General features: G+C 42.6%; 4 protein-coding genes across 4 annotated transcripts; 2 read left to right on the top strand and 2 right to left on the bottom strand.

Moving 5' to 3' along the window:
- Positions 1 to 364: 364 nt before the first annotated feature.
- Positions 365 to 5,839, bottom strand: mfsd8 (major facilitator superfamily domain containing 8). Its single transcript, XM_068587758.1, has 12 exons — positions 5,767 to 5,839; positions 5,412 to 5,494; positions 4,984 to 5,027; positions 4,335 to 4,575; positions 4,048 to 4,161; positions 3,463 to 3,607; positions 3,198 to 3,256; positions 3,001 to 3,109; positions 2,773 to 2,907; positions 2,576 to 2,679; positions 1,952 to 2,190; positions 365 to 1,794 (listed from the first exon to the last, which is right to left on the bottom strand). The coding sequence occupies exons 1-12, from the start codon at positions 5,823 to 5,825 to the stop codon at positions 1,591 to 1,593; spliced, it is 1,536 nt and encodes a 511-aa protein (XP_068443859.1). The 5' UTR covers positions 5,826 to 5,839; the 3' UTR covers positions 365 to 1,590.
- Positions 5,840 to 7,072: 1,233 nt separating this feature from the next.
- LOC137792590 (butyrophilin subfamily 1 member A1-like) lies at positions 7,073 to 11,283 on the top strand. Its single transcript, XM_068588328.1, has 9 exons — positions 7,073 to 7,281; positions 7,477 to 7,542; positions 7,902 to 8,267; positions 8,374 to 8,661; positions 8,742 to 8,834; positions 8,919 to 8,951; positions 9,559 to 9,582; positions 9,665 to 9,688; positions 9,787 to 11,283. The coding sequence occupies exons 1-9, from the start codon at positions 7,275 to 7,277 to the stop codon at positions 10,410 to 10,412; spliced, it is 1,527 nt and encodes a 508-aa protein (XP_068444429.1). The 5' UTR covers positions 7,073 to 7,274; the 3' UTR covers positions 10,413 to 11,283.
- A 1,222-nt stretch (positions 11,284 to 12,505) lies between these two features.
- LOC137792313 (butyrophilin subfamily 1 member A1-like) lies at positions 12,506 to 16,716 on the top strand. The gene is made up of 9 exons (XM_068587942.1): positions 12,506 to 12,703; positions 12,899 to 12,964; positions 13,324 to 13,689; positions 13,796 to 14,083; positions 14,164 to 14,256; positions 14,341 to 14,373; positions 14,995 to 15,018; positions 15,101 to 15,124; positions 15,223 to 16,716. The coding sequence occupies exons 1-9, from the start codon at positions 12,697 to 12,699 to the stop codon at positions 15,822 to 15,824; spliced, it is 1,503 nt and encodes a 500-aa protein (XP_068444043.1). The 5' UTR covers positions 12,506 to 12,696; the 3' UTR covers positions 15,825 to 16,716.
- Positions 16,717 to 16,807: 91 nt separating this feature from the next.
- LOC137792312 (uncharacterized) lies at positions 16,808 to 23,665 on the bottom strand. Its single transcript, XM_068587940.1, has 8 exons — positions 23,544 to 23,665; positions 21,399 to 21,508; positions 21,106 to 21,190; positions 20,820 to 21,015; positions 19,349 to 20,421; positions 18,440 to 19,239; positions 18,099 to 18,302; positions 16,808 to 18,008 (listed from the first exon to the last, which is right to left on the bottom strand). The coding sequence occupies exons 1-8, from the start codon at positions 23,633 to 23,635 to the stop codon at positions 17,764 to 17,766; spliced, it is 2,805 nt and encodes a 934-aa protein (XP_068444041.1). The 5' UTR covers positions 23,636 to 23,665; the 3' UTR covers positions 16,808 to 17,763.
- Positions 23,666 to 24,857: the final 1,192 nt, after the last annotated feature.

Here is a 24,857-nt window from a genome sequence, read left to right as displayed (position 1 = left end):
TTGCGGCCTCTGTCTGACCCATATGTTCATACAGCTTCGCTCCGGTGAGGAGCAATTGAGAGAAGGTGCATCAGCAGGACCATGGCAGGAGGCCAGAGCCTTGAACCCTGGGATCAGGTCCTCACATCAGATCAGGTGACACTCATCATTTAAAAACATTATTTAATTCCACATTTATTTCATGTGAAAAGCTCTTGGCTGGGTTTCTTACCTTTGACTTAACATGTAAAGTTCCCACAGGATCAGTAAAGTCGTATGGTAGGCTATATCTTGCATTTACACATTAAGGGGTGGAAATGTCAATTGCACAAATCACCAATTCTGATAAAATTCAACATGAAGCTACCATGACATTTTAAAAAGAGAACATAAATCCTTTAATATATTACTCAGAAAATCATTAGCACCAACACTTTCATCACACATTATCTTATTTAACCTGATTCCAGCATAACCACAACCAGCAGCTGCAAACAACCACCAGTGAAGCCATGAACAGAAATAGGAAAATTGTATTAATACTTTTGTATAGAAGATTTTTTTTTTTACATTTCTTGCACAACAATCATTCCTCAGTAAAACTGACATCTCCCATTTTCTCCACTTCAACAATAAAATGACAGTCTTCCAAGATATTCAGTACACAAAATAGTCAGAAATAATTCAGCAGTGAGCACATTTTCTGTTTATAAAAACTAAATATCAAACAATTTGAGAGCATATATCTAAAGTACCCGTGATTTGGTCATGGTTGCTGCTCCGATGACTAAATTATCATATTTAATATTGCATTTAAAGATATTCCGAGAACCTTTTGCTAATGTAGTCCTGGTATTTAAAAAGTTAACCAGTTTATGTTTAAGAACAATGATGCTATTAGATTAACGATGACTTTAAAACCATGGACATACCTCAAACAAGGCAAAAAACTATTATAGAGGCATCACATGGCTTCTTCTTTTACAACCAGTGAAATGGAAGCAGCAGTTCCAGTTCCCGTTTACTGGAATTTACAAAGCAAAGCAATCTTTGGTCGAGTGGTGAGAAATAACCTGGCCTTATCTCTTTTCTTTAGTGTTTAAAGGTTAACCCTGAGTCACAAGCTCTCAAAGGCTTCTCAGTTGCCACATATTATAATAAGTAACAGCAACAAGGAGCCATCATTATTATCCAGATTGTGGTTTTACGTTAATAGAGAATAACTGTAGGAAAATGATGCGTCTGCATCGCGACGAGGAACAGCGGTTTCTCGTTTGAAACGTAGTCGACCAATTAGTGCAGCGGGGAGAACAACAATCAGTGTCAGGTGCAGGAAGAACTACGTTAACATCAGAATGCTAACTCTTTACATCTTCAACCACAAATCCTTCCACAATAGATGCCGGGTCTTAATGTGATAGATACCCCCAACATCTCTGAACAGTTAATTCAATGGCCTCTCCTTCTTGTTCGGGCTGCATGTAAATCCCCACTGAAATCGGTGAGGGTGGAGGCAATGTCAGACTGAAGATGAAAACGTAGTGTAACAAGTTGACAATTCTGTCTGATATCAGGCAAATCAGGCTGTCCAGTGTGAATCTTCACTTTGTATTATATAGTCCTTCCATGGCGTACAGAAAAGGTGATGAGTCGGCGGTAAACAGCGCTGAGGAGGATGATGGCCACTACCACCATGCCACAGATGAGGCTGAAGGCCCAGCGGGGTCCCAGGATGGTATATGCCTGGGAGACAAAGACTGGGGCCACTGTCCGCGCCCCGCTTCCAGAGGCCGTCAACCAGCCCATGTACACGCCCTGCAAATAAAAACAGAAAACATCCACACTCTGGGTTTGCAAAAGATGTATAATTTTAATATGAAGAACTATTTGGGCACTTTCAAAGTGGTTCAAAGCACCCTAATCATTTCAACTTGTTAAAGCGACACTTTCTTTGACCTACAAGTCCTCTTACCTGAGGTTTGGGTCCGAGGATTTTGGAATAGAGTGTGTATGACATGACATTGCAGGCTGGGTACCCCACCCCGATGAGGATGTCAGCTGAGATGTACTGGGCCAGATTGATGGCCGGCGTATACTGGCACCAGGTCTGTTCATATGGGCAGCCTGTTGGCTCCACGGAGCTGTTGGCGGCTAAAGCGGCTTTAGACACCTGACTGACCAAAGAGGTGTTCATAGAGTTGTTTTTGATGTCTGTAATTTGAAGAAAAAAAACAGAATATTAATGCAGAGCCTGCTGAGGGAAGGGTTAGGGTCAGGGTCAGGGTTAGGTTGGGCGGCGATCCCAACTGACATTGGGCAGAGGCAGGGTACACCTGGAAAGCAACAGAGCAAACTAACACACCATCATGCAGCCCCGCTGCCATTTCCAAGTCATCCAGTGCAACTCTCCGCTGGATGTTTGTAGCCACAATAATTGGCAACAGTAAACACTGATTTACTAATGTCCCCACACTCAAAGCAGAGACCAAACAGTATCATTTCCATCAAATATAATAAATAAATCCGCAAACCAAGCCAAAGGGCAATCATTTTGCAGCTATTAATTACTCAACAGAGGAAACTGAACAGTGAATACCTGCCCACTGGATTTTAGGGTAATGATTTCCCCATGGAAGGAGAGTAAAGAAACCACAGAATATAATTGCCAAGCCAGCTAGCAACACAGGACGATCCCCGAACCTGAAAGAAAATAATTCATTTGGTTAAATCGGGGAACAATATTTGACACTGGAATACATTTCGATCTAATCATACATGTATGAAGAAAGGTACCTTTCAGCGGCCACTTTTACAACTAGAAACACCAATATGGACTCCAATCCAATGCAGCAGATGATGATGCCATTGTACAACACAGCTTCTCTCCTTGTCCAAGCGAACATGTCCATGGACAAAGGGGTGGCAATTCTGAGAGTATAAAGAGGCAATGGGAAAGCTGCAATAGGTGTATTTGTTACATTCTAACGTGTCTGCCTCAGTAGACTATAATGAAATACATACGTCTCAAATACCGCAAAGATGAACATGATGATGAAGAAGAGAACGTTGGAAGTCAGGACTGCTACCTGATCAATGGTCTCCTCAGTTTCTTCACCAACGGCATCTCCATCTACAGGAAGGGGGAGAAGATGATGAAGTCTACATCACCACGATAATCAAAACCTGGGATGAAAACAAGTCAGGAAGATAATAAATACCCTCCAATGTGTAGTTGATGGCTCGAGTCTGTCTTCCATGCTCATCAACATGGTGCTCTCTGTTGACAACCAACAAACACCTCAGACACTTTAAAATAGCATTGAGGAACTCAATACTATACATAAACTGACAAAAAAAAGTTAACTAAATGAATTAAAGAGTATGTGAATCTTTGATGTGCTCAAATTCCAATCTCTACAGAATAACAAGGATACATAATACATACGAATACACATATACACACACATGCATGTAAAGCCTCACCTCAGCACCAAAACCACCAGCAGGATGTTGATGAAGCAAAACACTGTGGCTAGTAAAGCAGGAGCTGTGTACATGTTGAGCTGCAGGTCTATAAACTTCACCGTGACTCCGTGCTCGCCGATGAACGACAGGCAGGCCTGCAGAGCTGACATATACAAAGGTATGCAGGTGTTACAACATAGAAACCAACGACTTGCTTGTTGTTATTCGCCATCCGACACTACACGAGCATCATTTTATTAAGATGTGCTGTAACTCTGTTACATTGCTCATTCTGTACACATGACATCCATTGCTTCTGTCCAACCGGGGAGAGGGATCCTCCTCTGTTGTGCTCCCGAAGGTTTCTTCCTTTTTCCCCTGTGAATGGGTTTTTTTCTAATTTTTGGGGGCGTTTTTCCTGAACCGATGTGAGGTCCTGGAACAGGGATGTCGTATGTGGAAAGATTGTAGAGCCCTCCGAGGCAAATTTGTAATTTTGGATTTGGGGCTAAACAAAATAAAACTGAATTTGCGCTCTACACTGGCCTGGTTTACATAATAGGAACAAAAATATATGGTATATGGTAAAGATGGCATCTTTACCTGGTCCCAGGATGAAACCCAAGGCCTGACAGGCACTCATGTTTGCCATGGCACTGGTCCTCTCATTCAGAGATGTAGCGCCAGCAACAAAAGACCTCACCACAGCGACATTACCTGACAAAAAAAAAGACCAAAGCAAACGTTAGTAAGTCAGTTATGCGACATGGATCACAATATAAATGGTAAAGTGGATAAGCAAATCCATATTATTAAATGAGAAGGATTGGGATTCACAGGCAGGTATGTGGACATTTCATAATGATGTGAAAAAGGCCTCCACAACTCACCTGCTCCAAAGCCCACAAAGGCTCTGGACATGAGCACGTGGAACTTGTTATTGGTTCTGGGTAGGTACGCGTAGGCGTAGTAGATATTAGCAAACAGGTTGATGGTGATGGAACACGCGAGTGGCTCCCTGTGCGGCCGGTAGTTGGACCAAAGGCCAAAAATGGGCGAGGCCACCATCTGACCGAGACTGTAGGCTGCCACCACCCATCCCAAGAAGGTGGCATTGGCACTATCATCAACCTGTAAGAAACATAATCCCAAAACATGTGGAATCATGAGCATGTTCTACAGAGTACCCTGCAGTATGAAGGTTTGAGGATGTGTTGCAATGCAAATATATGAGAAGGTTAAATTGGAGAGTCCCATTATCGACGCATGCAGTGACGTTTGACACATAACTAGAATGTGACCTAGTATTTAGATGTCTTCTCTACAAAGCTGGACTACTGCACTGGTCAAGGGAAGTACTTGAGCTTAATCTAAAAATAAATCCCCAAAATATTCTTCGTAGCTCCTTTCACTTCCCTAAAACCTACCAAGATTTGCCTTCGGATGGAAAACACAAAGTAGTTTCCTTTGTATCGTTTACATCAGCAGAACCAGTCAACAGTCATTTACAAAGACAATGTTAAACCAAACAGTACACACCTTTTGTAAATAGGGCCACAGTGATGTGATGACAATAGTGAAACCTGAAAGAGCAAATGAAACTGAGATGATTTCCCCGTGGCAAAGATCCTAAACATTGTGTTGTGAATTATATCATAGGAAAAACCAGCCAGGCAAACAGAGATGCTGAGTAAAGTTAGGATAAAACAAATTGTACTGGAGCAAGTATTGCATATGACAGAGATGCACTGATCAACATTGGAAAAGGAAGCCTGGGGATTGAATAAGGACGAGACGATCACTGCATGAGTCAGCACACAGGAGGGCTGCAACCTCGTTTTCATTTAGACTCTCTCACCATTCAGTCTCGCCACCAGCTATGCATGGACGAGACCCGGAGTACTGGACTCCGACGTGTCGTGTCTCTGCAATGGGCTTTCTACTTTTAAAGTCGTGTGCATCCTCACCTACGCTGCTGAGAAACATGGTGAAGTACATGACTCGGATGGACCTCCACCGACTCTTGTAATCTTCATCCTGAGAGTCATCACTGTACACAAGAATGCACATGGGAATTAAAGTTATTGATATAGACTTGCAAATATGACAACCCCCAGCACTTCCCCCAAAACACACACAAAAAAACACTTTGCCCCAAATGGTTTGCATAATGCATAGTAATCTATGGAGTAGGGTTGGTAATAATCGTACTTCCGCAGTTTGTTTTTGTAAACATTGCACTAAAAGCTCCCAGCTGAGATGCCCCCAAAGGTAAAAGTGGCTACAGGCGAAGGTGTCTAGTCGATTTAACTCTGCACTCACCTGCTCGACTCATCCCTGAGCAATGGGGTCGTGTCGTCAGAGTCACAAAGTTGAGACATGGTTGCTAAAACACTAAACCGACGTAAAAGACGACGTAAAACCGCGCTGCTAAGTCTCCATGTAGCCGAGGGTCCGTGAACTACACCGCTGACGTCCACTACGACTCCGCACTCAAACTACACGTGTACATTCTTACAGATAACATAACGTTAGCCCGACAAATGTCACAAAGTAGTATTCAGTGGAATAGTTTCCAGCCGACTGTGGAGTGTATCAACTAATATACGCCATACAGAAGCGGACTATAACCCACATCTTAGAGTGCACGACGCCCTCTGCTGGACCGGAGTGTGTAAGAGCATGACTTCTTGTGTCATTTAGCTCAACACAATACTATTAATATTATTATGTATTTTAAAAAAATACTTCCTACACTCAGAACTTGTTCAACTATTTTTTTAGTTGCATATAGCTGTTAAACCTGACCACAACACCAGTCAAACAGAATTACCATTACGATTGTAACTACTTCCGGTTACACGTTAAAAAACAAGTTGAATTGTATTTAAACTAAACTATTTGTTTTGTCTTTCAATAATGGGTTAAATCAACTAAATAATTAAAGTGTACCTATTAATATAAATACCGTACAATATCAAGACCTAACCCTCAATTTATCCAACAGAGACAAAACACACTTTTATTTTGAAGCCAAAATCAAGGAACATCCGGTCTTCGGTGACCTTTTGCTGATCTCGAGGAAGCGCTCTCATGTGAGCATTCACAAACGCTCCTGTCCTGTGTTCACACATTAACACAAACGTCCACCCTCAGTCAGCACGACAAAACAGCACAGAGCCTTTTATACTATTGTGCAAAGTTCATAAACAGTTAAACAAGTGTCTTGTTCCGTCAGTCGACTACAAAACAGCTGCAATCGAGCAAAAGTGCCATATTTTTTAAATAAGCAGGGAGTACATCTTATACGGATGGGAATGCCAATAGTTCTCTTTCTAAATCCACTAATTTGGATTCATTATAAGTCTGTGCTGATCGTCGCGTCAGAGGATCATCAAAGTTACAATTCACCCTGAAGGGAACATTGCATTTCAAAGATCGCTTTTTTTCAAATAAAAAACTCATATAACTATTATATTAATCTCGAAAAAAAATCAACGATTTTTGGCTGCATGTATTTTAATACATACAAACCTTTCTCTAGATGGGTGAACATTTACTAAGAATGAAAGTGTTCATATCCTAGTATAACGCCCGCCTTTATCCTGGTGGTGAAAGTGAAAGTGAAATAAATCTTTGGAGAAGGACACATCGTGTTGGAGTCCGCTTTTTACCCCCTTCGTAAATCTCAATTCACGAAGAAGTTACACTGAAAAGACGACGGTGACTTCAAATCCTCTCAATTTGCATTCCTCCTTCATTTCTATTTCAGGACCAGACTTCATTCCAAGAGGCGCGTGAAGGATATTTCCCTCTGCATCGACAGAAGCATGATGGGTAGGCCGCGACTCACTCGATTTATTAATCTCAAAATAGCCTTCTGCTTTTATTCAGTTGCCGTTATTACATTTGTTTTGACTTAAGCCAGATTGTGAATTGTGCAGAGTTGTGGATAACTTAGTGCTTCCTGGTGTACGGTTGGTTTCATGCAAATAGCCTTCTGTCATAATGTGTATGCATCCTATTTCATAGACGCACTGATGTTGCCTCTGTGGCTTGTCGCTGCTCTTGGTGTCTCAGTGTGTGGCGCTGCTCCCGGTAAGGCACCCTCACATTTTCACATCTGTTTGTATTCATCTTTTGTTCCTAATCCTTGTGTTATACAATGTATGCCTCTCAATGCTTACCTTTAGATATATCAGATCACTGTTTATTCAGATGTATTCTCTTTTTATTGTGTATTTTGTGCTACATTTTTTAGACTACTTTTATGCAATTAGGAGCTAAATGTACCCAGAACACAATTCATAATGAATTATAAGCATGCTGCATTGAACACTTTAAGAGTAGACATAGATGGGGCAATAACGCATCTTCAGTTAGTACTTCAGGACTGAATGGCCTGTATGTTAAATGTTACCAAAATCCAGAGTAACTTACAGTTACTAACATTTAAGTTGCAGGTAACCTTGAGGTTTTAGTCCGGACCCCTGTCTCAGTGCAACGCGGCCACACAACCACATTACCATGCTGGCTCAATCCACCACAAAGTGCAGCTGGTTTTGAGGTGTCTTGGTACCGCGGTCACTACGACTCCCCGGTCATGTTTTACCGGGCGAAGAAGTTTGAGAACACATCCCAGGAAGCTTCGTATGTGGGCCGAGTCTCCTTTGGCTTCAAGGATGCGGCGTCTGTCGGGCTGACGGCAGGTGATGTGAGCATGATGCTAGAAAAGGCCACAATCGAGGATGCAGGAGACTACACTTGTTACGTCAGCAGTGAACAAGGTTACGACAGGGCAATCGTCAGTCTCATCGTGACAGGTGAGTATATTGGAAGTGGAGAAAACACACAAGACCAAGAGATGATTTTCATTTTTAAATTTTGCCCTCAACTTAACAATAAATGTTTCCTCCTCCTTCCTGAAAGAAATGGGAACCCCCCCGCTCCTGTCAGCAGTGTGGGTAGAAGATAACATGGTGAATATGAGCTGTGAGTCTGAAGGCTGGCATCCAGAGCCTAATCTGCTCTGGTCGAATAAAAAGCAGCAGCCTCTTACCCCGAAAAGTCTGACATCCAGCAAAGACTCGTCTGGGCTTCGGTCAGTCCACAGTTGGCTTCTTGTCTCCAGCTCTGCTGAGGTTTCCTGCTCAGTAAGCCTCTCTAATGAAGAGCCCAAAGAGGCAAGAGTGCGCCTGGAAAACTCTCCTCAAACTGGTAAACTGGGTAACAATAAAATGTTTTTCTTCTTCGCTCAGGTACGATACATAAAAAGACATTTCTTGCTCTTCATTTAGAATCGGGGTCCGGTGCAGCTGGATGGGTGGCTTTTGCTTTGCTCCTCGTGGCCGTGTCAGTGTTACATGGCGTGCTGTATTTCAAACGGAGAGGTAATCTTTTTGAATTTTTGAAGATATGTTTTGTAAAGTGATAAATATTTGAATAAGAAACATTGGCAATGTTCTGTGTTTCAGTGGGAAAAGCCAAATCATTGAACAACCCTGAGGGTAAGAACGACCATTCACATTAAACACATTATTTATTAGTCTTACACAACATTTCAGAGAAAGTTCATGATATGTGCACATTGGTATTAGATTTTCGGCTGAGCACTTCTTTAAAGGACTTGAGAGACACATTTTTAAAGGAGTGATCTGCAGTCATCAGAAACCGACATCGCTTCACGTGACGCTTCAGAGGAAAGGACGTCTAACGCCTCTTAAAACATGTTTCCTCGCGTCTTCTCTCCTCGCTTGGTTTCCTTGCGTCTCTCCGTGCATCCTTGGTGGGCGGGACTAAGACGCAAGGAAGGGACGCAAGTGAGGGAAACAGGGATGCCATTTAGAGACTTGGGATGCACCCTGCTACTCAAGCTCCAAAAATATTGGATACATTTCCCAAAATTACTATTAGATGTCTCATTAGGCCCTCCCACTATTAGAAATGTCATCAGAGTTGTTTTTTTTAAACTATGAAAAGCTCCTTCTGGAGCCACAGGAGACTTTACATAACGGTTGTCTCATGCTGACGAGTAGATCACATGACAACAAGATTTAACTTAATGTGTAAATCAGAATCTAAGAGCTAACTTTATTGTTGTGCTTTCTTCTCTAGAGAAACGTAAACTTTTACCAGAAGGTAAGAAGCAACTGTCACTACTCAAGTCAAAGCAAAACACCGTCACACAAAAATGTGTATTGATTATTGTTTCTGTCTACAGGGATCCAGCTATCAGAGTACTATGGTAACCACTTAAGAATTCCTAAATAACAATTGTGTGCAAAGTGATTCTCTAATCTGACCTTTTCTGATTTATTCCCTATGTTTCTTTTCAATTTGCAGTAAATGTCACACTTGAAGACACAAATAATAAGCACCTCACAATCAGAGAAGGTAAACTGAGAGACAACATTGACTTTACCGATGAAGGCAAGGTTTCCTGCCTCACAGCTATCAGAGGAACACAAGGCTTCTCTTCTGGACAACACTACTGGGAGGTTTCTTTGGGGAGCACAAATCAAAATGTAGGTCTCAAACAGTCCTGGTGGGTAGGAGTTACGAGTGTAACTGTCATCCCCGAGACGTCAACGTTTTCTCCAACTACATCTAATGGTTTCTGGTTCCTGTCCTCTTCCCCGGACAAAACAAAGAGCTTACAGTTTAGCACAGAGCCAAGCGTGTTCCTGACTGTCGACTCCGGACCCCAGACACTCGGTGTGTTTCTGAATTACGACGGCGGAGAGCTTTCCTTTTATAATGTGGAAGATAAGCGTCTCATTGGCAGTTTGAAAGCTGACTTCACAGGGGACATTTTTCCACTTTTCAATCCTGGTAGAAACGACAAAGGAGTTATGGAGATACTACATAGGGAAGAACAGGGTCAGTCTGGTGACATGGGGAACCCTGAAGCTTCACCGGCACAAGAGACTGCGTCCAATTGCTGTAAGGAAGCAGATGAAGACACATAGGCTCTGTGTGGTGTTTGTGTTTGAGCACTGTATTTGGATCATGTGATGAGGGGGAAAGGAGGATCCACACAAATGAATGGAAGTAAGAATAAGTGCTTTACTTTATGTAGTTCAGAGAAAACACAAGTGACTGACATGGGTTACCACCCAACATTTGTACACAAGTCATGTTCTTATTGTTTAAAGTCATATTACGTCAAACTCCAAACCATTTCTGCATTCGAGACAGAATATTAATAGAAAGATCTGTCAGTAAAGGATTGAAAATACTCCAGATATGACAGCGGTGTAAAATTTATTTGATTCTTTTAGGTAAAAATAAAGTATGGTACGGTGCATTTATACGCTATTAGTGAAAAAAACCTGACTTTAATACTAATTTAATCTATACACTGATATACAACTTTTGCGTTATTGCATGTGCTGTGTGACTCTTATTTTTTTTAAATGTAAATACTTTTCATGGCTTAGTTATTTGCATGACTCTCAACTGTAGATATTCTCCTGCCGTTTGATGTTTGTCTCGTAACCATTCAGTATACACACGCTACAAAGAGAAATATTACAGAGGTCAGTCAACAAGCCAGACTCAAAAACACTGCTTTGTGCAAACTTTAATCTTATTGATCAGAAGGAACTGTAGGTGGATTTGAGATAGTTCCAGACACAGTTCTGTGAAGGAGCGTTAACAGCCGTCACACACTGACATACAAAAGCTAACAGCAGCCCCACTCTGACTCTGCCGCTGAGCCAGAGTTTATCTGGAAGGAGGAAGTTTTATTGTCACAACTGATGTTAAAATGTAGAAGTATTTTTAGAATGTGTGTTTGTGTGATTCTCAGCTTTTTGAATAAACCCAATTAATATCTGACCTTGTGTTTATGTTATTTCTATTTGCTTTGTTTCACTCCGCATCCACAATGTAAAACTCACTTCACAATCCAGTTTAAGAAAACACAGCAAAATGTCATACACTTTAATAAGTACAGGTAGTATTTACAGTATATACACCATAACACAATACTATGCCATCACTAGTGTATATTTTTTTTTCATAGATTAGGAAGTATGTACATTATGGATAAGACCATAAATTGATTCTGAAATTATTCTTCGCCTTCGCAGGGACTCTGAGGTTCCTCTTGAGGTGAGTCTCCACTGCTACACGCTCAGCTTCTGACCACAGGCGCTTAAGTACACCACGCTTCCCTGTGAGATAGAGCAGAATGCATAGGATCAGATTAATAAGGAAGTGACTGAAGCTTGTGAGGTCATAGACTGATATAGGCCGATAAACAGTTGAAATGTATAATCGTAGCAGATGACGTTAAAAAATGTATGTTCTATAAGACAAAGTCACATGAATTACAACACAATGTAAACCTGAAGAGCTTTTTTTTTTTGAATGGCTGATATGAACCTCACAGGATGTAAGGGTCTTAGATGAAGTGAGTCTATGTCATCCAAACGATTGTCAAACAATTTGCAAAAAGTCAACCACAGAGACAATGTACTGTAACTGCATAAGACATTGAACTGCGTATGAAACACACAAGCCCTAAAACTCTCTCGAATTTCACTTTATTTTTGTTGGTTGATTTGTATGTTCTTATTTGGTGTTTGGACAATACACCCAGCCCTTCACACTGCGGATTACAGAGATTTAAGTTAATACAAGTGTCTTGTTCCGTCAGCCGACTACAAAACAGCTGCAATCGAGCAAAAGTGCCATATTTTTTAAATAAGCAGGGAGTACATCTTATACGGATGGGAATGCCAATAGTTCTCTTTCTAAATCCACTAATTTGGATTCATTATAAGTCTGTGCTGATCGTCGCGTCAGAGGATCATCAAAGTTACAATTCACCCTGAAGGGAACATTGCATTTCAAAGATCGCTTTTTTTCAAATAAAAAACTCATATAACTATTATATTAATCTCGAAAAAAATCAACGATTTTTGGCTGCATGTATTTTAATACATACAAACCTTTCTCTAGATGGGTGAACATTTACTATGAATGAAAGTGTCCATATCCTAGTATAACGCCCGCCTTTATCCTGGTGGTGAAAGTGAAAGTGAAATAAATCTTTGGAGAAGGACACATCGTGTTGGAGTCCGCTTTTTACCCCCTTCGTAAATCTCAATTCACGAAGAAGTTACACTGAAAAGACGACGGTGACTTCAAATCCTCTCAATTTGCATTCTCCTTCATTTCTATTTCAGGACCAGACTTCATTCCAAGAGGCGCGTGAAGGATATTTCCCTCTGCAGCGACAGAAGCATGATGGGTAGGCCGCGACTCACTCCATTTATTAATCTCAAAATAGCCCTCTGCTTTTATTCAGTTGCCGTTATTACATCTGTTTTGACTTAAGCCAGATTGTGAATTGTGCAGAGTTGTGGATAACTTAGTGCTTCCTGGTGTACGGTTGGTTTCATGCAAATAGCCTTCTGTCATAATGTGTATGCATCCTATTTCATAGACGCACTGATGTTGCCTCTGTGGTTTGTCGCTGCTCTTGGTGTCTCACTGTGTGGCGCTGCTCCCGGTAAGGCACCCTCACATTTTCACATCTGTTTGTATTCATCTTTTGTTCCTAATCCTTGTGTTATACAATGTATGCCTCTCAATGCTTACCTTTAGATATATCAGATCACTGTTTATTCAGATGTATTCTCTTTTTATTGTGTATTTTGTGCTACATTTTTTAGACTACTTTTATGCAATTAGGAGCTAAATGTACTCAGAACACAATTCATAATGAATTATAAGCATGCTGCATTGAACACTTTAAGAGTAGACATAGATGGGGCAATAACGCATCTTCAGTTAGTACTTCAGGACTGAATGGCCTGTATGTTAAATGTTACCAAAATCCAGAGTAACTTACAGTTACTAACACTTAAGTTGCAGGTAACCTTGAGGTTTTAGTCCGGACCCCTGTCTCAGTGCAACGCGGCCACACAACCACATTACCATGCTGGCTCAATCCACCACAAAGTGCAGCTGGTTTTAAGGTGTCTTGGTACCGCGGTCACTACGACTCCCCGGTCATGTTTTACCGGGCGAAGAAGTTTGAGAACGCATTCCAGGAAGCTTCGTATGTGGGCCGAGTCTCCTTTGGCTTCAAGGATGCGGCGTCTGTCGGGCTGACGGCAGGTGATGTGAGCATGATGCTAGAAAAGGCCACAATCGAGGATGCAGGAGACTACACTTGTTACGTCAGCAGTGAACAAGGTTACGACAGGGCAATCGTCAGTCTCATCGTGACAGGTGAGTATATTGGAAGTGGAGAAAACACACAAGACCAAGAGATGATTTTCATTTTTAAATTTTGCCCTCAATTTCACAATAAATGTTTCCTCCTCCTTCCTGAAAGAAATGGGAACCCCCCCGCTCCTGTCAGCAGTGTGGGTAGAAGATAACATGGTGAATGTGAGCTGTGAGTCTGAAGGCTGGCATCCAGAGCCTAATCTGCTCTGGTCGAATAAAAAGCAGCAGCCTCTAACCCCGAAAAGTCTGACATCCAGCAAAGACTCGTCTGGGCTTCGGTCAGTCCACAGTTGGCTTCTTGTCTCCAGCTCTGCTGAGGTTTCCTGCTCAGTAAGCCTCTCTAATGAAGAGCCCAAAGAGGCAAGAGTGCGCCTGGAAAACTCTCCTCAAACTGGTAAACTGGGTAACAATAAAATGTTTTTCTTCTTCGCTCAGGTACGATACATAAAAAGACATTTCTTGCTCTTCATTTAGAATCGGGGTCCGGTGCAGCTGGATGGGTGGCTTTTGCTTTGCTCCTCGTGGCCGTGTCAGTGTTACTTGGAGTGCTGTATTTCAAACAGAGAGGTAATCTTTTTGAATTTTCGAAGACATGTTTTGTAAAGTGATAAATATTTGAATAAGAAACCTCGGCAATGTTCTGTGTTTCAGGGGGAAAAGCCAAATCATTGAACAACCCTGAGGGTAAGAACGACCATTCACATTAAACACATTATTTATTAGTCTTACACAACATTTCAGAGAAAGTTCATGATATGTGCACATTGGTATTAGATTTTCGGCTGAGCACTTCTTTAAAGGACTTAAGAGACACATTTTTAAAGGAGTGATCAGCTGTCAGTCGGCTGCAGTCATCAGAAACCGACATCGCTTCACGTGACGTTTCAGAGGAAAGAACGTCTAACGCCTCTTAAAACATGTTTCCTCGCGTCTTCTCTCCTCGCTTGGTTTCCTTGCGTCTCTCCGTGCATCCTTGGTGGGCGGGACTAAGACGCAAGGAAGGGACGCAAGTGAGGGAAACAGGGATGCCATTTAGAGACTTGGGATGCACCCTGCTAGTCAAGCTCCAAAAATATGGGATACATTTCCCAAAATTACAATTAGATGTCTCATTAGGCCCTCCCACTATTAGAAATGTCATCAGAGTTGTTTTTTTTAAACTATGAAAAGCTCCTTCTGGAGCCACAGGAGACTTTACATAACGGTTGTCTCATGCTGACGAGTAGATCGCATGACAACAAGATTTAACTTAATGTGTAAATCAGAATCTAAGAGCTAACTTTATTGTTGTGCTTTCTTCTCTAGAGAAACGTAAACTTTTACCAGAAGGTAAGAAGCAACTGTCACTACTCAAGTCAAAGCAAAACACCGTCACACAAAAATGTGCATTGATTATTGTTTCTGTCTACAGGGATCCAGCTATCAGAGTACTATGGTAACCACTTAAGAATTCCTAAATAACAATTGTGTGCAAAGTGATTCTCTAATCTGACCTTTTCTGATTTATTCCCTATGTTTCTTTTCAATTTGCAGTAAATGTCAAACTTGAAGACACAAATAATAAGCACCTCACAATCAAAGAAGGTAAACTGAGAGACAACATTGACTTTACCGATGAAGGCAAGGTTTCCTGCCTCACAGCTATCAGAGGAACACAAGGCTTCTCTTCTGGACAACACTACTGGGAGGTTTCTTTGGGGAGCACAAATCCAGGAATAGGTTTCAAACAGTCCTGGTGGGTAGGAGTTACGAGTGTAACTGTCATCCCCGAGACGTCAACGTTTTCTCCAACTACATCTAATGGTTTCTGGTTCCTGTCCTCTTCCCCGGACAAAACAAAGAGCTTACAGTTTAGCACAGAGCCAAGCGTGTTCCTGACTGTCGACTCCAAACCCCAGACACTCGGTGTGTTTCTGAATTACGACGGCGGAGAGCTTTCCTTTTATAATGTGGAAGATAAGCGTCTCATTGGCAGTTTGAAAGCTGACTTCACAGGGGACATTTTTCCATTTTTCAATCCTGGTAAATCCGACAAAGCAGTTATGGAGATACTACAAAGGGAAGAACAGGGTCAGTCTGGTGACATGGGGAACCCTGAAGCTTCACCGGCACAAGAGACTGCGTCCAATTGCTGAAAGGAAGCAGATGAAGACACATAGGCTCTGTGTGGTGTTTGTGTTTGAGCACTGTATTTGGATCATGTGATGAGGGGGAAAGGAGGATCCACACAAATGAATGGAAGTAAGATTAAGTGCTTTACTTTATGTAGTTCAGAGAAAACACAAGTGACTGACATGGGTTACCACCCAACATTTGTACACAAGTCATGTTCATATTGTTTAAAGTCATATTACGTCAAACTCCAAACCATTTCTGCATTCGAGACAGAATATTAATAGAAAGATCTGTCAGTAAAGGATTGAAAATACTCCAGATATGACAGCGGTGTCAAATTTATTTGATTCTTTGAGGTAAAAATAAAGTATGGTACGGTGCATTTATACGCTAATTAGTGAAAAAAACCTGACTTTAATACTAATTTAATCTATACACTGATATACAACTTTTGCGTTATTGCATGTGCTGTGTGACTCTTATTTTTTTTAAATGTAAATACTTTTCATGGCTTAGTTATTTGCATGACTCTCAACTGTAGATATTCTCCTGCCGTTTGATGTTTGTCTCGTAACCATTCAGTATACACACGCTACAAAGAGAAATATTACAGAGGTCAGTCAACAAGACTCAAAAACACTGCTTTGTGCAAACTTTAATCTTATTGATCAGAAGGAACTGTAGGTGGATTTGAGATAGTTCCAGACACAGTTCTGTGAAGGAGCGTTAACAGCCGTCACACACTGACATACAAAAGCTAACAGCAGCCCCACTCTGACTCTGCCACTGAGCCAGAGTTTATCTGGAAGGAGGAAGTTTTATTGTCACAACTGATGTTAAAATGTAGAAGTATTTTTAGAATGTGTGTTTGTGTGATTCTCAGCTTTTTGAATAAACCCAATTAATATCTGACCTTGTGTTTATGTTATTTCTATTTGCTTTGTTTCACTCCGCATCCACAATGTAAAACTCACTTCACAATCCAGTTTAAGAAAACACAGCAAAATGTCATACACTTTAATAAGTACAGGTAGTATTTACAGTATATACACCATAACACAATACTATGCCATCACTAGTGTATATTTTTTCATAGATTAGGAAGTATGTACATTATGGATAAGACCATAAATTGATTCTGAAATTATTTTTTTAATTCTGATACACAATAAATTCAAGTAGGTGTGCCTTGATACGGAGTAGTCTGACTACAACCATGGTAGAAGAGGTATCCAAGAACCACTTCACAGGTGCATAATGGTCCGAGACTGTGAAGAATACTTTTTAATACGCTCATCGATTGGGCGCCATGGGTTGGGGGCACAATGTCAGTCAATATCAAACACAAACTATACAAGTTCATACATACATACACAGTATATTTGTGGTGATTTTAAAAGATCCAAACCATTGGTTTCTTCTTCCAAAGCTTTACACATTCATGTTTGGTCATCAGCCTTCAGTGGAAGCAAACGCTAGACCAAGGATTGTTTACTGTAAAGTGTCCTGCTGGTCTAAAGCGTCTACCCCAACCCTGTGGATTGGCATCACTGCGGGGACATTTGTTGCATGTCACCTTCGCTCTCCTATATCTCCTGCTGTTCTCCACTATTTCATGAAGGACGACAAAAAAAATCATCTAAAAAAAAAAAAAAAAAGAAGAAAAACAGTCACTGTGTTTGAACTCATATTCACATTTTTGCGTACATCTTGTCCAACAGCATAAAAGTACATCTTGAACAGACACTTGGCATCCCCCATACAGAGTATGGATGATCCTTAACTGGAGTAACTCTTTACTAAACAACTCACTGATGACCGGGTGATGAGACATTGCATGCACCGAACTTCAGGTACGGCACCCAAAAAGAAAAGCTGCACTCCACCTTCTGTCTTTCTTATGATTGCTGGTGGTTTATACATTATGGTAAGCGTCCTGTGCCGTGTCTTTGTTTGGACCTAGCAGACCAAGGCAGCGCTTTCTCTTCTCCCTTGCTTCTTCAGCAGCTGGATGCGGTTGTGAACGTAAAACTTGATAGACCTCCAGTCTCGCTGGTTGCTGACCAGCATGGGACAGAGTTCGAGGCAGCGCTCACAGTCCGCCTTCGCAGGGACTCGCAGCTCTATGAGGTTCCTCTTGAGGTGAGTCTCCACTGCTACACGCTCAGCTTCTGACCACGGGCGCTTAAGTACACCACGCTTCCCTGTGAGATAGAGCAGAATGCATAGGATCAGATTAACAGGGACGTGACTGAAGCTTGAGAGGTCATAGACTGATATTGGCCGATGGTTACCTGATTTGGGTGGAATGCATCTTCTCTTATGAACATTGGCTATTGATGGGCTGACTGGAGAGGGAATGGGTGCTCTCTTCTTCCGTGGCGGTCGCCCTGGTCCTTTCTTCTTCACCATCACCTCAGCTTTCTCCTTAACTTCCTCTTTTTCTTCCTCTGCCTCTGAATCTTCTGAGAAGGAGTCAGCTGAGTTGCCAGACATTACTGTAGGACAGAGAGGAACTGGAGGGTAGTTTACTCAAATCAAATGACTAACATACAGCTTCATATTGGTGGATACTGGTAAAACCTGTCTCCAGCTCCTAACCTACATATATGATCTGCATGATGTGACTGCTTACCATCCAACTCAAGGCAGATGTGCTGCAGGCTCATCCCTCGGAAAAGCACGCCCTCCTTCTCTCCATAAAGGACGACGCGACCCACACGACCCATCAGTTCTGGATCCCGTATGATCGTGGAGCAGTTCTGCGTCACATGGTACTCTCGTTCAAGGAAATCCTCCAGCTGTTTGGTGGCTGCATGCTGGCCCTCACCGTCATCCAATAGTAGCAGTTGGGTGAGTATTGCTACCTGCCGCCGTACACGCGTCGCTGTCATTGCGCCGGGGTTCTTGGCCCCGCTGGATCGCGCCAGGTTTCTCAGAAGGTCCGTGCCCCGAAGCGGTGTGGCAGGTGAGTGATACGGCCGAGAGAAGACATATGGGCTCTCTGGGTCCACGCCCACATTGGGGCTGGTTTGAAGCAGTAGGTCCAGGCAGGACTCACAGTGTGGCGGGAGAATAAGTGGCTGGATGCGTCCTCGCTTGCCCAAAACACTAGCTCGCGGAAGGTTACGTAGGACCTGGCGCTCAAAGGGGGATAAGAGGGCTTCCATGCCAGAGGGGGTGCTGCCGATGGTGCTCGCCGGAGGGGTGATACGGTTGCGGTAGTCTTGGACAGTGAGCTTGGCCACCTCACATTCCCTGTGGCGGTTGTAGAGGATGAGTAGGGACAGGCTGGAATGGCAGAGGAGGCGCCAGGACTCAGCTGAGTGAGGGGAACGGGTTAGAGAAAGGAAAGAGGAGTGCTGCTGCCGGCGGAGGTAGAGGACCAAACAGGAGAGAGAAGAGAGCAGTGGAGACATGTGATGTCTCTGTGTGCTGGAACAGACAGAGAAGGGACATTTTAAAAAGAAGTTGAAACTACGAAAACACAACCCGAAAACCCTGAACAATAAATATCTTATTGGAAATAATGATCCGACAATACCTTACAATCTCTCCATTCTTCTCCTCTGGTGCGTCTTCTTCTCCTTCTGCACTCAGCTCCAGATCTTCATTTGGATCTATGTCTGGTTCTGGAGTAGGAGGTGGAACTAGCTCCTCTTGACTTCTTGAGCTCTCCACCTCCACCTTTTGCTGCTCTTCATGCTTTTCTTTCTTCATCCTGCGTCCCCTCCTGGGAGCAGATGGGGGAGGTGGTGATGGACTCTTAACTCGGGACACCAGCGAGGGCGCGGGGCGTTTCGAGGTGGGCGGTTGTAAGCTAGGCCCCTTCTTGGCGGCTGCCGGCGGAGTAGAAGCAGGCGGCGAAAGCAACAGAGAAAAGGAGACGCCGCCTGTGCTCGAGCGGGTAGTTGGCGATTCCTTCTCCCTGGAGAAGAGGGGAGGGGGAGCGGGGTTGGAGGCCGAAGGCTGAGGGACAGCAAAGGAATGACTGTGAGTGGCAGAGGTGGAGGACGAGGACGGGTGAGGGTGTGAGGCGCCGCCGTTTGAAGAGCTGTGCGTGTTCTGGTGTGCGAGCTCCATGGCTGCTCTAACGTCCGGCTGGTTGGCGTGGTGCTTCTCCAGGTGGCGTGCCAGAGAGCGATAATTGCGGCCGCAGTACGGGCAGTGCTGCCGCCGGCTCACTGTGGCACCGCTGGAGCTTCCAATGTTTATGTTAATGTTGTTGTTGATGTTGGTGGTCGGGGGCGTCAGGGCGCTGACTGGGGGCTGGGACTGGGATCTGGCGGGGGGCGCGACAGGTGCTGGGTGGGTGAAGGATGAGCAGGGATGCCCAGGGCCTCTGGAGGAGGCGGGCGCGCTTTTCTTCTCCGAATCGACCGTTGCAGGCAGCTTGCGCTTCTTGCGCCTGCGAAGCATTCGGCCCCGTATTTCCTCAATTTCCTCCTCTTCGTCGTCGTCGTCATCGTCATCATCTTCCTCCTCTTCGTCCTCCTCACGGTCTGAGTCACTGGGCTCAGAGTGAGTGAGTGGGGAGGATGAGGGTGATAATGACCAGGAAGGGGTAAGGTAATCAGAGACAGAGAGGGACAGTGGGTGGGGGCCGGCCTCTTCCTCCTGGTTAGACAAGTTATAAGAGCAACATATAACTTTTATCCACAGGATTTACATTATTTGATTAGGATGAGAGCCACAATGTTCCCTGTCCATGATTAGATAATGCATCTCTCCCTCCGGTCATTTTTTAAGATTAATATGTATAAAAAAAGTTAGTTGCATTTGTTAGGGACAATATATGTCTGTGATCTTGGTGTGTGCGTTTATAAATGAGTGTTCATGTTCATGGTAATGAAGGAACATGTCGCACAGTGCAACTGTGCGGCTTATTGGTGCATTTTAAATGTTCTTTGGACAACAATCACGCTTTATGGCACAGAAGGAGCCACATCAGACTTTGGCAATTTGGTCTTTTAATGGGATTTTTAGCAATCTGAAATCACCAGTTAGTAGCTCACCATTGCATTCTCTCCCCAGTCGGTCAGGCTGTAGTCCACTGTGATCTCCTCCCCTTTGGCGATGTCTCGGATTGCTATGACAACCAACCGCACCTGGGTCCCACAGTGGACTTCCCTAATCCGGCAGTTGGGTGGTGGATGGAAGAGGACAGGTCCCCGAACACCGCTCGCTCCCTCCTCCCCCAACTCTGGCACACTGGAAAACATAAATGTGACATTAGCAAAAATGGATCCCCAACCTAGAACAACAATGAAGCATGGTTACTATAGCGAGGGTCCTCCTTACCAAAGCTGAGTGGGATCGGGCAAGTAGTAGGGACTGCCAGGTGTAGGGAGGCGGTCTTCTGCACCCTCTGGGTACTGGCCGTCACCTGGGACAGAGTGGTTGCTTTGAATCTAGCACATCTTAACTGCTTTGTCACAAACCGCCAGCCTTATGTTAGACAGATGTCTCTCTGTGCTACAATACACTGCTAATTAGAATGTGCTACACCTGTTTTCCATAAGCACCAGAGTAGATAAAAACACAAACAGCAGGTGGTTAAATATGTGTATTTGCACTTATATATTTATATATACCAGGGCTGTAGCTGTGTTCTGACATGCTCTCCTCCTCTTCATCTTCTGTTACGTATGCTCGGTCACACACCTTCACAGGTGTCCCCTTCCTTTTTCTCCCACACACTCGCCTGTAAAAAAAAAAGGATTAAAAAAAAATAAATCACTGTGCTTCATTCAGCGTCATATGTTCAGACATAGCAGCACTCAAGACTTTCTTTCCTTTGGTAAATATTCAAACGGAGGGCAGCTGCAATGAGCAGAGCATTTGATACCTGTGGCAAATCAGTAATTGAATCTGTTCACGTAACATTTCTCTTGGGGGGAGGGTGACTCATCCACAACAACAACAAGGCTACAAACTACTTAACTAGTGATGGTGGCAGCAGTGGTGCTAACAGTGTCATTTTTCTTCCACTCAAAATGTCATCAAAACAAAGACATTTGGAGATTTTAATGTCTGCTCATCGCACAAATATTACAAGTTTTAAGTATTTAAGGTACAATAGAAAGAAAGTAAACCCTGAATAACAAGAAAAACAAGGAGATATAAACTACATTATGCTATTCATTTAATCTGAGGATTAATCAATTAAATATATTACTGATCAGTATGTTGATCAAGTTTGCCTTTAATCTATTTATCATATATCCTGTAAAATGTCAGGAATTAACAAAAAAAATACCCATCACAATTTCCAAGGCCCGAAAGATACATTTTGTAAGTGTCTGTATTGCTCAATGAACAAATGAGAACCCAGCAAATATGCCACTGACAAGTCGAGTTACTGAAATAAAAAAATGGAACAATATTTGTTCTGTCACTCAACTTCATCATTAAGGGTTTTTATTTCAGCGCCAATCCGATATGTCGATAGATTGATAGATAAATAGATAGATTGATAGATAAACTAATCCTTTATTAGTCCCGCAGTGGGGAAATTGCAGGATTACAACAGCAAGAGATAGTAAAATTAGAAGCAAGTAATAAATATAAGTGAACAGTAACACGGTATTAAAAAAAACATTGAAATAGTAATCCACAATAGCACTATTATATATACAGACAGAACAAACAAGTATTTCAAAAATATAATAGATAGATAGATCTAATTATCCCTAATGGGAAATTTGTTTGTGACTGCAGCAAGCAAAGTTACAAAAAAGACACACAAGTATACTTAAGTGATTAAACAGTTGTCAGCTCATCACAGCACATTTAAAATGCTCTTTGTTGGCACCACAATGATTGGCTGCTTGTCCATCATATTTAAGTTCACTCGCCATAATTTAAGATGATAGTTTCCATTAAGTGTACCTGTAAATACAGTTGTTAAGCGGTCCCTGCATTTATGAGATGATCGATTACCATGAATGAGAAACACAGAACCAGGACGCTTCTTGTATTTGAACTGATTTCAGCTACGTTGGTTTAACACAATGTTGTATCTATATAATCTGAAATGGCCCCACCCCTTTATCAAACACGTCAGACTGTACTTGCATTAACAGAGACATGATCAGCGCAACAAAGCCTGGTGACAGTCATCTGTTTTCAGATGCATTTTAGCCATGGTCAGCAACTTTGTTTACTCAAAGCCATACAAGCCACGAGCCATGACCTGCATCAGCTGAGCAGTGAAGCAGCGTTTAGAGCACAATAACACTGACGTGACGAGGTGGTTTGGTGGATATTATGTTCCGGGATCTGCAGTCAACCCAAGCTGACATGACAGGGGTTATCGACAAGACAGCATATCACTGGCACAGCAAGATGCATCGCGGAAGATTCCTGCTGGGTGCATGCTAACATTGATGCTAAACCGCAGCTAGCCTGTTAGCTTCCAGCAGCTAGCGCTGAGACTTATGTCTCGTCAAAACATCCAAAAATAAAAGGCTGCTGATTAAATGCGAGCCGAGGCGGACAAGGGGAAGACGCATCATCCCATGACACAGCGCCTGCAACGAGAAAACAAAGGAAAAATCTCTCCACCCGCTGCGTTTTCGCCATTATAACGCTGAAAATCATGCACGCGAAAAAGGGCTTCTAATGTTAACTAAACAAACGTGCACGGTCGCAGCGCGTGCGTCTCAGGCTCCTGCATTTTGCTCACAAAAGCCCCGGTGAAAGACTAGCTCGCGCGGGAACAAGCTCCGCTCACTCACCCTCTTGGCGGCGGCGGTTTGCTCCCATCCCCGTCGCTGTCGAGGGTCGGTGGCTCCCGGTAGTCAAAAGGCGACCGTACATTCTCCGCCATTAGGACTCCCTTCCCTACCTCTCGCGCTCCGGTATATCGCCCAACGCGCATGTGCACAACATCCTTTGGGGTTCTAATGGTAAAATGGGGTGCATCCACCTCTGAGGAAGATAAAGACCTTCAACCTCAAGATTCACATTTCGTGGATGCGTTGATTGGAAATGCAGGCATTACGGCTCTTTAATAGCTTAACGTTGTGGAAAGGCAGTTAAATCAATGCTTTGGAATCGATTAGACCTGTTACATATTGAAGGGAAGCCTACATTGGCACATTGGTTATGATCTTTCCGGTGTCCTGGAGACACAAGGCCCTCTTACGTACTAAACACTGATTGACTTTTCTTAATTTCACGAGAATTGCTTATGAACGTGATTTTAAAATGATTATATTTCAGAAGTGCACCACAAAAAAAATGTTCTCCATCATGAATAAAAGTTCTGGATTCTAATTCCTACTCAAGTACATAAGAAAAATCAACGAAATGTTCTTGAACTTACTAATAGTACATATAATCTGCAGAAGAAGAAAAAATCCCCTGCAGCCTATACGTTCTTATGGATAACAATATTAGATTATCAATACTAATTCATCAATGTGTGACTGGCAGGTCGAGTTCCTCCCAACCTATACAGATCCAGGTGTTGTTGAAATACACATTTAATTTAGTTATTTAATTATAGGGAATGTAGACATGTACAATTACTGTTCAATTTAAATTCAATACATTATTGAGTGTATTAAAAAGAAATAGTTTTGCATGCTTCTACTGGAATAATCTCTAGGCTATGCGCACCATTATCTATAATTACCTAATTGAATTTATTACCTCAGCCACATGTACATATACATACACATACTGCATGTATGCTGAATTGTATAGCTCCTACGAATTTTTATAAAATCATCATGAAATTAGCAACCTCTAGAATTCTGTGTTAGCAAATAGTGGAGAAAAAAAGGTGGGTTTCAAAACTATTATTGCTATTGTTGATATCATGAAACGCACACAGCAGAAGGTTGTAAAACACATTTGGAAAGAAGAGCCAAGGTGAAGAACTGTTAAGAGTGGGTTTTAATCATCAATGCACATCTGGTTAATCATCACAGAGATAAAAGAAAAGCATGGCATTGGGAAACACCATTCCAACAAGCCTGGAAGTCACAGCTCATTCAATCAGCAATATGATGCTGCGTCAGGCATTGAACACTACAGTGACGTTG

The sequence above is a fragment of the Clinocottus analis genome, unplaced genomic scaffold (assembly GCF_023055335.1).
Source record: "Clinocottus analis isolate CAN_PGR_092001 unplaced genomic scaffold, fCliAna1.0.p SCAF_21, whole genome shotgun sequence".
NCBI lineage: Eukaryota > Metazoa > Chordata > Actinopteri > Perciformes > Cottidae > Clinocottus > Clinocottus analis.
Note: the sequence above shows the minus strand (reverse complement) of the source record. Positions and strands in the feature narration are given on the sequence as shown.